At 40.3% G+C, this 13,217-nt stretch overlaps 1 protein-coding gene across 6 annotated transcripts in view; it reads left to right on the top strand.

Annotated features, from left to right (window-relative positions):
- Positions 1-2,732: 2,732 nt before the first annotated feature.
- ADGRG6 (adhesion G protein-coupled receptor G6) overlaps positions 2,733-13,217 on the top strand; it is a 136,619-nt gene continuing 126,134 nt past the window's right edge. For 5 of the 6 annotated variants that reach the window (XM_033406081.2, XM_049695575.1, XM_004263759.4 and 2 more), the window contains exons 1-2: positions 2,733-2,871; positions 10,530-10,630. In XM_033406081.2, the coding sequence (XP_033261972.1) occupies positions 2,870-2,871; positions 10,530-10,630 (103 nt within the window). In that variant the 5' untranslated portion in view covers positions 2,733-2,869. Of the gene's footprint in view, positions 2,872-2,924; positions 3,253-10,529; positions 10,631-13,217 lie in introns of those variants that run through there. The other variant, XM_049695574.1, reaches the window with a different exon arrangement.

The raw sequence follows: 13,217 nt of genomic DNA, 5'->3' as shown, positions 1-13,217 counted from the left end.
CCAATTTCTTAAACCTCTCTATATACATATACACATCCTGTTGTTTATGTTTCTCTGGAGAACTCTGATAAATTCAGTTATTTATATTTCTTTCTTTGCCCTTGTGTTTCCTGGTTTCTTTTAGCTTTAAAATTCTATGAGTGGAACAACTACATGTATGAGCTGGGAAGCAGATCCTTCCCCAGCTGAGCCTTCAGGTAACACCACAGCCTTAGCCAACACCTTCATTGCAGTCTCATGAGAGACACCGTACTCAGCTGTGCTCAGATTCCTGAACCTGAGAACTGCGGAATAATAAATGTTTTTTGCTTTAATAATATTCTATGAGTGGAACTTAACTTCCCTTGAGACGGTTTGGTGTAATAGACACAGATTTGAATTGCAAGACCTGGGTCCTAGCCTCTGGTCACTTGAATCTGTAGACCTGGGTCCTAGTTCTCAGTCACTTCCAGCTAGTTTGTACAGCTCTCACATCTCTGAGTCTCATTTCCCTGTCTGTAGTATGAGAGGACTAGACACTAGAACTTAAGTTTCCCTTAAGTGCTACAGTTCAATGTCTCTATTAATCATATGGTTTAGTCATCAGAGTAAATATTGATAAAAGTCACAAAAAGAACACACCCTGGATTTTCAGGCCTCTGGATTTGGTGGCAGTGTTCCAGCGTCCTTTGTGCAAGTAGCTAGCTGTCTGTGTTCCAGTCCTGCTCTACTTCTTTTTTTCCACCCCAACTATTCTCTATCAATAGCCAATCAATGCTATGTGCATTTTTTGGCACTTCTGTGTGTGCCCTGTGTGTGGATGCGTGTGTGTGCATGTTCACAGTTCAAGCCGGGCTGCTCTGGCTCTGGATGTGCATACAGCACTGGCATTCGGTTTTGCCTCCAGCATTTTCATGGATTAACTGGCGATTCCGAAGGGGAAGGGAACGTCTTTGAGAGTTTGAGTCCTTGTTTTTCTCTTCTCATTTCCAAGGAGGTGTGTCCAGATCCCTTTGCCAGGCAGCGACTCTATAGGAGCACTGGAGGCCAGGCAGTGGACTTTCCCTACTGAGTAACTGGATTTGCATTTGCAAATCAATCCTGCTGAATGTTAGGTGAATATCTACTCAGCCCCATGTTAATATCCCTTCATTTTTTTTTTTAAAGTGGTGCAGATTTTAAAAGGAAGCATGACTTATCTAGTCCTATCCCAGAGTCCCAGTGAAGCAGCAGGAGAGGGTTGAAGGAGGAGGATCCCAGGCCAAACTGTGGAGCAATCAGTTTGTCACTAGTCCTGCCAAGTTTTGGCTTTCACTGAATCCCTCTGCACCCACTTTCAGATTTCTCAGGCTGTTTCCACCTCATATCACAGCACAAATGCTTCTTTCCAGAAGCGATCTGAACAATCCAAACCAAGGGCAATGGCAAAGCTTTAAAGTGTTTCCACTCCTTGGGGTATTTAGATGTATTTCAACAGAAGACAAAATTCTAAGGCAAAAGGATGGAACTACACGTGTCAACAAATCAGTGGGAGAAGATAGTGGGTGTATTTCTGTGGAAGGCGCGGTGGTAAGCATAGGTATATGGCGACTGCCGCCTGCTCAGCCCCCTCTTAAGGCTGGTCTTCATCCTTGGTTGGAGAGGGGGGGCTGAGGGACTCTCACCCCTTCTACCCCAGCAGAGACCAAGAGATGTGGTGATGGTATGGGGGGTCTGAGTGTGCTGTGAAGACAGACAGTTCTCACTTCACTCTGATTATTAGAAAGAAAAAGAACAAAAGAAGGGAGAGGGGAGAGAGAGATGTAAGAAAAGGAAGGAGGAGAAAAAAAAAAAAAGCGACTGAAAAGTAAAAGAAAAGCAAGGCAGTGGCCCGGGAACCTGGCGGAGGGGTCCCGCGCAGACCCAGCTGGGCTGGCAGCGCAGCACCCCGGCGAGCAAGGAGAAGGTGCCCACATCCCCGCGGGCGTTCCGAGCTGCTCATTTCTCGCGAGGAGGGTCTCGCGGATTCAGGGCGCCCGGCTTTCGGGTGACCTCCGGGTCTGCCCCGCCCCGCCCCCTTCGCCGGCTGGCAGCAGCGCCGAGGCCCGGAGCCAGTCTCCCACTCCCTCCGGCCCCCGCAGCTTGCCCCTCGCTGCCAGTCTGGGGAGCGCCTCTCCCAACCCGCAGCGAGACTTCTCCCTCCTGCCCCGGGGCGGGATCCTGGGTGGGGCGGCTGCGCCCACGGGACGGTCCCGGCCGCCGAGCACCGAGGCTGGGGCCGCCCCAGGGCCGCGCGGGGCCCGGCCAGACGCCGCGCGCCGCCAGGGCAGCAGCACCTGAGCCCGCTGCCCGGGCAGAGCCTCGGCGCCGGAAGCGCGGGCCGGGTGGACGGGCCCCGGGAACAGCCCGAGCCCGCGGCGGGGGAGGGGGGGAAACGAGAGCCACAAAGGGGGTGACCACGTGCCGCCGCGCGCCAGCGGGGCCGAGGACCTACGGAAACGGACCCCTTCACCCACCCGCCCACCGCCCTGGGAGCACCCGGGGTACCCCGAGCACCCAGCACCAGCTCGAAGGCAGACCCAGCCGCTAAGCTTCAACGTTCTCGCCCTAACTTTCCTCCAACTTCTCTGTAAGGAGGAACCTGCCGCCCCGCCCGCCCCCTGGCCGCCGCGATCCGCACTTGAACTCCGCGGAGCCGGCCGTCCACCTTGCGCCACCCCGAGCGCCGGCTAGGAGCGGCTGTCGGGAAGCCCCGATGACCTCTCCAGAAAGAGCGTGAAGAAGGCTTCGGCCGCCGCGTTCGGCCCAGGCGCCAGGGCGGCTCCATCGGGGAACTCGGAGCAGCAGAGCCGGGGAAGGTGGTGGAGCATGACCGCGCGGCCCCTGGGGACCTCAGCGCAGTGATGCCGACATGTAAGTCCCCCCTTTCAGCTCAGAATTCCTTCACACCTTTACCTGTGCCTCCCCCTGCCCCACCCCAAGGGCTTTGTAAGGACTTCAACCGCATTGACGGAATAAACCGGTTTGTCTTCCCTTGGCCCCTCGAGGCACTGAGGGGTGAGCTGCTGCTGCCTGCCGGAGCTGTGACAAGTGTGTGCCGCTGGCTTTTTTCCAGCGAGAGGTAAACCTCACGTTTGGGCGGCGTAAAGCATAATAAAAAGGGCAGGGCTTCAAGAATGGGGAAAAGGTTTTGGATTCAAATTAAACAAGGAATCACCCGCGCGGCTGCTCCATCCAGGGGCCTCGCCCTGCCAAGAAGCCGCTCTCCTGGATCAGCACCTGGGGGCTTGGAAGGTACTAGTATGCCGAGAAAATGTTGACTTTACACATTGCCACCCTTGACTGTAGAAGTTATTCTTGGATCTTTGGGTTATTTGAATGGTTTAAAAAAAAAAGCGCGCAGAAAAGGTTCACGGTGTACTTTGTAGATTAAAAAGTAATTAAAGAAGATGCCATTGAACGTGATAGGATCTGTGATGGGTCTTGTATAGAAGTTGAAGTGGGGGGTATAGGGCGATGAAACGCTTAGAGAAACCTAATGGGTTTTGCCTCTGGAATTGTCATCCAAGTGGTGAAGTGCCTCAGAGCGACCCTGCGGAAGGGCCACCGAGCACCCCCTAGCCTTCCAGAATGGAAAAAGGAAGGTTGTTCTCTGAAGGACCAAGCTTATTATTGTGGCCAACTCAGAAGTTACCTTTTCTTGTAATATGTAATTTTCCCTCTGGTGTTTTGTTTAATCTTGGGCAGACATTTTACTCCCTTCCACTAATATACAAGAGTTTCTAGAAATTGATATTCGCCCTCCCTCCCCCACCTTCTGGAGCCTTATTTATTTCCACTTAAATTTCCTCTTTCAGTGTAATACCCGGGAAGAGACAAGCCCCTCAGGCCTTTGTCCATTCCTTGCACCGTCTGCCTCCCTCCCTCCAGCACACATTTTCAAAATAGGAAAAAGGGTTAGTGCCCAGAAGCCTAGCACTTGGCAGCTCTGTTCCTGGTAGTGAGCAGTATAATTAGACAGAAACCACTTATTTTTATTAAACTGCATGTGAAGTAATTCCACACCTGTGAGTTTTAAAGTTCCATTTACCCAGTGGAATTAGCAAGGTATAACCTGAAAGAATTTATTTTGGGATACAGCCAACAATCTCATATAAGACTTGTTCTCATATACAGGCAACACATTTTGAATGAATGTGAGTTTGTTTTAAACTTCAGTTTTTTCTGAAAATATAGTAAGGTTTTTAACAGCAGATATTTGTCTAGCTTCCTTTCAGCTTTCCTAGGTGATTTAAATCTTATGGGGAAAAAACTATGTTACACATGAAGAAAATATGAATACCAGGTTTTAAAATAAAAGATGTGAAACTGATCAACAAGTGATGTAAAAAATTTCTGGCTATGAAATTAAGTTATATAGTCCATTTGAATTCTATATGATTAAAACAATCTCATGTCATTATATAGTAAAAGCATGAATATTTAATCACATAAAATTATGGAGTTTAATACCCTGATTTGAGTTTCTTTATTGAACTATTTTGACAGAAAGTTTTTCCATTTCTTGCCAGATTATAACTGTTTCTTTTTTCCCTTTTGCTGTTTATAATTCATATGGAATGGTTTAAGATTATCTGATTCTTTTTAGATATTAGTATGTTAGAGTATATGGAAGTAATACCAACCTTTCCAAGGTAAAGATTCCTACTATCTTGTTGAAAAACGTTCAAAAGGGAAACATAAACTATATTATCTACCTTTTAAATTTTAATTTTGATAGATTCAAATACACAAATTATTCAAGTATATTTTCTGCCGACTCCTGTGGATAGAGTATATATTGTTACACTCAAATTCTGGAATTACAGACTTTATAAATATACTTTGGAGTTGTAGTGACTGCATATTTTTCATACCCTAAGAAATTTAATAGATTTAGCAAGACTTGCATTAATTGGTCTCAAGCTGCATGAAGCTACTGTTCCATTTATGGCTTATATAAATTACATGACATTGTGCTTTTCCAATGTGAATGGTGAATGAGGCTATTGTCTCTTGGCTTATGGGAAATATTAGAAGCTTGTAGCTTTACTGCCCAACTAGAAGCATGTCACTCTGATTTCTGGAAATAATGATTTGAAAGAGAATCAGTTTATATATTAAAAATAAACTGATAACCACTTCCTTAAACCTAACCATTTTTCTGACTGCCCATGTCTTACAAGAGTTTACATCTCTGATGGGATGATCAAAAATTTCTTGAAACTATTTAGACTTTAGACTAAATAGGAAAAGACTTTGTTCAGTGTGTGTGGCATGCTTGGGCCAAAACTACATCTTTCCACTTCATTTCTAATGGGATGACATTATTACATTACCTACATCGGATGACATTAAGAAGCACACTGAGTGACTGGGGTGATAACATTTAAAGGACATTTCAATCATAAGTAAAAATGCCAATAAAACTTGAGTGTGCTACTTAAGTGTCATCTTACTTTCCTTTATGAGCATTCCTCAGGATGAAATTATTTGGAATGCCTTAAGGAAAACTTTAATATTGCTGTATTGAAAACATTTATAGCAGATATGAACAAGGCTTAACATATTTAGTATTGAATTGGTTAAAAAATCACAAATCACTAGAAAGAAAATTATTTATAATGGAAAACTATACAAATGACTTGAATATGCCAATCTGAACAAAGGAAATCCAAATGAGACATTATTTCTTCTATCAACTGGCAATGATTAAAGCAATAATACTCAGTAGTGATGAAAGTGTCATCAGATGAACACTGATACCCTTCAGTGTAAATGTGTATGTGTGTATTTAACTTTATTTAGAAATAGTTTTAAACCTACAGAGAAGTTGCAAAAATAACACAAAGAACAGCTGTATACTCTTTACACAGAAACACTTATTGTAAATATTTACCCTATTCATTTTATCATTTTTCTTCTTCTCTTCTCCCCTCCGCTGTCTGTACGTACGTACACACACACACACACACACACACACACACATACACACACACACACACACATTTTTTTACTGAACCATCTGAAAGTAACTTACATTCATCAGGGCTTCAGGGTTTACTTTTTTAATTGAAATTTTAATTGAGGTACTTGTTGATTCACATGCAGTTTTAAGAAATAATACAGAGACAGCCCACGTAGTACCCTTTACCCAGTTTCTCCCAATGGTGACATTTTGCAAAACTAAAAGTACAATATCACAACCAGGATATTGATACAATACACCTCTCTTTTTCAGATTTTCCCAGTTTTACATGTATTTGTGTGTGTGTGTGTGTGTATTTCTCATGATTACCTTTTAATTTCATTTATGGTAAAGCCAGTTATGTACATTATAGCTCAAATAAGGGTCAAGATTTGTGCAGATTTGAAGAATAAATCTTTCCGCCTTTTTGAAGTGGGGGGGGGTGAACCCAACTTAATAAAAGAAGTTACAATGAGTAATAGAATAGCACTTCTCTTTTTATTCATTGTTTAGGCTCAGGAACATGATCTTTAACCAGAAAATGAAACAAAATTGTAAGCAGGCTTGAATAAACCAAATTACCATTCTTTTTACTCTGGAAGAATTAAGGTATTCTCTGTGCTACTCCTCATGTCCCTTTCTGAAAAGATTTGCCATAGAAATACAGTTGGTATATGGAGAATGAAGTTATTTCTGACTATTGCTGATATTAAGAGAATTAGTACCATGTTAATTTCTCCACCAATTTCAAAATTTCTTCACTAATTTCTCTTTGTGACTTTTAGGGGAGTCAGTAGGAGTAAAGAGATGGAAGACAGTAGGTTTTTTAGACTTTAATGCATTTGGATTAAATGACATCTACAAGGAGTCATATTGACATTTAAAACAATTCCTATAAAAGGGTTGAATTCTAAAGCTTTCTGACACAGGATTTAAGTATTTTGTATCTTGTAGCCTATATTCATTGAAAAGGAGAGTGAGTTTGCAATAGAGTAGTAGCTTGTTTCTCAAAAAGGACAGTTGAGTTGGAAGGCAGGTGACACAGGGGGTCTTTTTGGCTCTGACACCACTGATTATGTGATCTTGGGCAAGTAGTTTAACATCATAGTTTTTTCATCTGTGAAATGATAGGTTTTATTGCATAACTTTTAGATTCTTTTCAGGTTATAGAAATCTATGCCTCTTTCTACTTAAAAAATATTCTTATTCTTTTCAATAGAACTTTGAGGCCACAACTTGAATGACACAAAATTGTACTGTGTTTTTTGTAGTTCCTGTTTAGAACCTTAGTAACCCTGTTCAGGATTTTCCATTCTTGTGAGAAAGTTGTTTAAATCCCAGGGATTTGTCTTTGCTAATTGGTCCCCTGAGAAGACATACAATGCTTTCCTTCCTCTGTTCTATTCTTAATTTATTTTTTCTGTTCTTCAGTAAAGTGGATGAAAGGTGGTTTATGTTGGTTACAAGTTCTTGCCCTGTCCTGGGTTCCTTTTCTGTGCAAAGTGATGGAGTCCTGAGAACTGGAATGCATTAAGCCCTTGGTTGTCCTGTGCAGCTCTTGTCTGACAGGATTGCAGGCAGCTTTTATAAAATAGCTTCAGGAGTGAATATGGAATTCCTAAGTGTCAGAACCTTTTATAGCAAAAAAAAGTTCCACGAGCACATGAAATAGTATTGAGTGTCGCCAAACTAATGAACATCATTCCCTGAGTATTGTTTAGAGAGCACGGGAACATAAGAGGAGGCCACTATTCACATATTGATAACGGAGGCTTGTCATGCGCCACAAAGATTAAGAAGCTAGGAGTTCTCCTGGGCTGATACTTCCTTCTATTAATATCTATAAGGCTGGCAGCCAGGCTTCACTGGTTTGCCCCTTTATTCCTCTGGGCCTCAGTTTCCTCCTCGGTGAAATGAGGAGGTTAGACTTCATCTTTGGTCCTTTAGATGATAACTTCTTTGAATATATAATTGTTCTTTTGTTTCAGAAGTACGCTCATTCATCCCCAGCATGAATGGGAAACACCTCATTCATCCAGCATCAATGGGAAATGGACCCATTCTTCCAAAAAAGTGAACTTTCCATGTGACAAAAATTTACAGGCTACCCTTTTTAAAGCACTCACTAAGTTCCATGCAATGTTACCTCTAGTTCTTTTTGGTGGATAATATTCTATTTACAGAAGAGAAAATAGGCTCAGAGTTTAAGTACTTGACTCTGCTCCCAAAGCACACGGTAAACAGAAGCACCAGGATGTAACTACGTGCTATTCCAGAGTTCACATCCATTATTATTACGTTATTATTAATGACTCACTATAACATCTTGCTTCTTGTAAACAGTAACACTGATTTTAATTTCAAATATTTTGGATGGATGTATTTGAAAACATACCTTCCATACAAAAATCCTCTATTATTATTGTTTTTAAAAAATTTTTATTGGAGTATAGTTGATTTACAATGTTGTGCAAAAATGCTCTTTAGGACGTAGCCTTTTTCTCATGTAGAAATTCCCCTAGGAGTTGCATGATGCTGGAGCTTGTAGTTTGGTGAATATAAAAACATGTCCTGAGTATCAGATACTATTTTAAATTTCTGTAATAATGGCATACATGAATAATCCATTTCTTCTCTGTTCTAAGTGGATCCCAGAAGTAGCCACAAAGTGAATAGATTGGTTTTGGCTTATAACATTGATCCTATTATCTGTTCCTGGTTCAGTCCTTTCTTTTGGCTTTGCTGTTGACAGAATAACCACACTTATATTAGAATGCTCAGGATGGTAGTAAAAATAAAAATAGCTAATATTTATTGAGTACTTGCTGAATGTTAGGCATATTTCTTAAATGACATGATTTGATTTAATCATCCAGCTGCTCCGTAGACTAGATTCTATTGTTCCTATTTTACAGGTGAAAACTAGGAGGCACAAGGTGGTGAAGTCAATTTTCCAAGGTTACATAGTTCATAAGTAGCAAACCCAGGTCTGTCTGACTCTAGATCTTGTTCTCTTTGTAACTTAAGTAGTCTCTAACAGTAAAAGGCAGATTGAAAATGCAGGGTTAAGGCAAGTGCAAGAATCAGTTTGATGTCTATTTTTGCTTATTCAAGTATTTCTCTTACAACTTTCTGGTTTTCTATTTAGTATTATACATTTTATTCCAGATAAGCAACCTTCAGGAAAAAAGGTATTACTGTGGCCCTAAAGTATCTTATTAGTTGCTCCTCTTTTTAGAAATAAAATGACTCTCGATTACCACTTACAATCAAAGTAACTCTCTTTGGGGATTTTAAGATCTGGAGGTTTCTTACTGCTACTCACCTGTTCTTCCTGCCTCATGACTCTTCTGCTCACCAGTTCATCTGTGGTCCCTTTTTGTGACTGACTCTTGCAGCTGCTGCCCCCTTCAGTGGTTTGCCTTTTTTGATAGGGCTGAGTCAATGAAAAGTATCACACCACTGTCTGAAGCCAAGATAATATGTATGTCCCCATCTAAATCATTAAGTATAATTGTGAGTTTAAAGATGACACTGTTGGACTTCCCTGGTGGCACAGTGGTTAAGAGTCTGCCTGCCAATGCTGGGGCCATGGGTTCTATCCCTGGTCCAGGAAGATCCCACATGCCTCTGAGCAACTAAGCCCGTGCACCACAACTACTGAGCCTGCGAGGCACAACTACTGAGCCCACGTGCCACCACAACTGAAGCCCGTGCGCCTAGAGCTGGTGCTCTGCAACAACAGAAGCCACAGCAATGGGAAGTCCACGCACCACAACGAAGAGTAGCCCCCCTCACCGCAACTAGAGAAAGCCCGCGTGCAGCAACGAAGACCCAACACAGCCAAAAATAAATAAATAAAAATTTAAAAATGTTTTTAAAAAAATGAGACTCTTGTACGGAGAATTATTTGAGAGTTTTCAAAGCAGCACCTCTCCATCTAATGTCATTTATTAGTTTCTATAATACTTGGTGTTTACTAGCCATTTAAAAACTGATAGCTATTACATATAAAGAAATTAATCTTTTTAGAATGTTAGTGCTTCTGTACTTAATTTTAGGGGAAGGAAGAAAGTTTGGGCATTTTAATTTAAATATTTCCATTTGTGAAGCAGCAGATGTTATAAAATGAAAACATTTCCCTAGAGCCTAAATTTCTGGGAGATTATAGAAGAGGTTGATAAAAACATCCTCTTGCTACTCAGATGGGCATGTGACTGGTGATGCTGAAGGTTGATGCCGAAATAGTTTTTTTTTTATAAGTGATTTTTATCTTGTATTATCTGAATACTTCCCCATCTTCATGAAGAAATCGTCTATTATATATTCATTGATAAGGAAGGTGCCACCAAGTGACAAATAAAATGCATGGATTTTTCTCTTTTGCCTAATTAGCTTAAAGGGGATGCTTAGTTTATCATCTTCAAAGTTTTTTTTTTTATTTGGAAGCAAGGCTGAATCTGAAGGTTCCTATTTTCCAGTACCTGCTGGAAACCTACAGATTTTATTGACCGAATGCCTTACTGAATCTAAGTGTCCTGACTGTTGCTTTTTTCCATGACAGGATGTTTCACTCAGGCCGAATGTGGAGCTGTCATTCGAAATGGAAGCCAAGTTCTCTTTTGTTCTTATTTGCTTTATATATTGTGTATGTTCCTCCCTCAGGTAAGTAAGACTCTTTTTCTTTCAAACTCAGAATTTAATAATGATTACATTGCCTTCAGTATAAGTGTGCCTCTTATTTGTTGATGTTTTCTGTCTTTACAGGCTTTTTCTGTCCATGGCCTCTCATTCCTCTTTAATTATGTGTGAATTCTATTACTTTGATCATTGTTTTATTTTCTAATGAGTGTATTTCTTTAATCTTAGCTACATTTCTTTTAGTTTTATTTATCTCGCCCATATTGAATGATGAGATAGCTACATATCTGACATTAAAAATGTGCTAGCTGTTTCTTCTACGGTTGAATAAATATACAGTACTTAATTCTCTCTCTTTTCAAGTTTTCATTCAGTTCTTTATAAAAAGTAAAGTATAGGCTTTGCTATTTTTATTTATTGCCAAGTATCAGACAGGAAATTGAAATTAAGTTTTTAGATCATGAAGGTTATTTAGTTGACTTAAAATGCTGTGACAAAGTTAATTTTAATTACAGTACATTTGGAATGAAAATATTTAATTTTTAAAAAGAGTACAATTTTTTTCTCAACTTTGAAATAAGACCTTTTTAGCTGTTATTGAAAGCCAAATTTTTCTATAAACAGCTAATTATATGAATGAGCCAATAAGAACTTGAGGAATGTGAATGATCTTTAAAAGTTATCTGGTTTTGTTACTTGAGCAAACTGCATTTTTCTTAAGCCCATTTTGTTTTACACTTTTTATTTTTTTTACTGTTGTCTTTATTCAGTTTATTATATTTTCCTTTAGAATGAAGTCATTACTCCTGAAGCCTTATGTATTGATTACTTGGGATTTACTCAAGATTTTATACATTCCATGTTTATGACATACCTGTATGTTATTATAAATAATACATTTAACAAATTGGAAATAGATTATCTGCTAAAATTGCTAATTCATGGATCAAGATATTTAACTAGTGTTTAATATACAAATACTTTTTTTCCAAGCCATCAGGTAGTTTCAGCTACTTACTTGGGAAATCCCTGGTACTTGTTTACTGGCTTCAAAACAAAATTGATCTTTGAGTGGTTTTCTTGGTGTATTTGTTTCAATTTCCTTATAAAGTCTATCTTTCTGTTACTTTCATTGCCAGAAAGAGGAAGCACACTTGTAAAGAGATCTGAAAATTATATATACATTAGATTTTTATCATGTACAGTGTTGAATTATTTCTTAACTTTCAAAAGTGACCCTCCAGGAGCCAATTACATGATGTAAGATAAATTATGAGATTAAAATTCATTTTTGTTAGGTCATAGCATTTGTAAATTTTCAAGCCTTCTTCAAACCTTAAATTGGGACTTTTTATTTTAGATGTCAACATTTTATTTGGTATATGCACCTTCATTATTTTAATCATTTGAATAAATGAAACACACGTTTTTAGACTAAGTAAATGGGGTCAACTGGGCTGAGACTAGGATGGGGCAAGGGAAGCACCTGGGATGTAAAATTTAAGGAGGTGCTCATTCGCAAGGGCATGGGAATCAAAGTACTTAAATGTGTTTTTAAGTTACTGTCTGACACAAGAAATCTTTTAAAAAATTTCTTTTATTACCCCACATGTTGTGTGCATCACCTAAGGCTTTGTGACAGATAGTTACCTGTGTTTTCTCATGAAGCCAGAATGTTTTGTGTCTATATATCTTAAATATGACTCACTTAAAATGCCACCACCTCCCACATGAATATTTGAACTCACAGAAATACATTAGGGGCTATTATTGGCATTTTAATATCAAAATTGTGCCTTATGAGTAACTCGGTGTAGGGTTTGTTAAAATAATGCATATTGAAACTTTAGCTATATCTAATTTTCAGAGTCCTATCTTTCAATCATGGTGAAATACCACTATATTTTTGAAGAACATCTGGTACTTAACTGTGATTTATGTCTCTGTATAGGCAATCTTTGACTTTTTTCACTTCTCTGGATGACCCCTAGGTGATCTCATCGAATCCAGTGGCTTTCAGTGGCATCTTGACGCCAGTGTCTCCTCAGTCTTTATCTTTGTACCCGGCCCCTTCTTGGACCCAGAGTCATTTCTTGGGTTGCTTATTCTCATACACTTGGATATATAATAGTCCTCAGACTTCACATGTGTGAACAGGGTTCTTTTTTTTTATATTAACTTTTTAAAAAAATTTATTTATTATTGGCTGCGTTGGGTCTTCGTTGCTGCATGCAAGATTTCTCTAGTTGCGGTGCGTGGGCTACTCATTGCAGTGGCTTCTCTTTGTTGCGGAGCACCTGCTCTAGGCTCACAGGCTTCAGTAGCTGTGACTCGCAGGCTCCAGAGCGCAGCCTCAATAGTTGTGGCGCACAGGATTAGTTGCTCTGTGGCATGTGGGATCTTCCTGGACCAGGGCTTGAACCCATGTCCCCTGCGTTGGCAGGTGGATTCTTAATCACTGTGCCACCAGGGAAGCCCTGAACAAGATTCTTGATTCCTACCTCCGATCCTCAAATCTGCTTCACTCTCATGCATTACAGTGCATCCTACTATCCTGCTAGTCTCTCCTACAGTCACTATGTTTCAGATACATGTCCTTTCTATTCCTTAA

The sequence above is a fragment of the Orcinus orca genome, chromosome 12 (genome assembly GCF_937001465.1).
Source record: "Orcinus orca chromosome 12, mOrcOrc1.1, whole genome shotgun sequence".
NCBI lineage: Eukaryota > Metazoa > Chordata > Mammalia > Artiodactyla > Delphinidae > Orcinus > Orcinus orca.
Note: the sequence above shows the minus strand (reverse complement) of the source record. Positions and strands in the feature narration are given on the sequence as shown.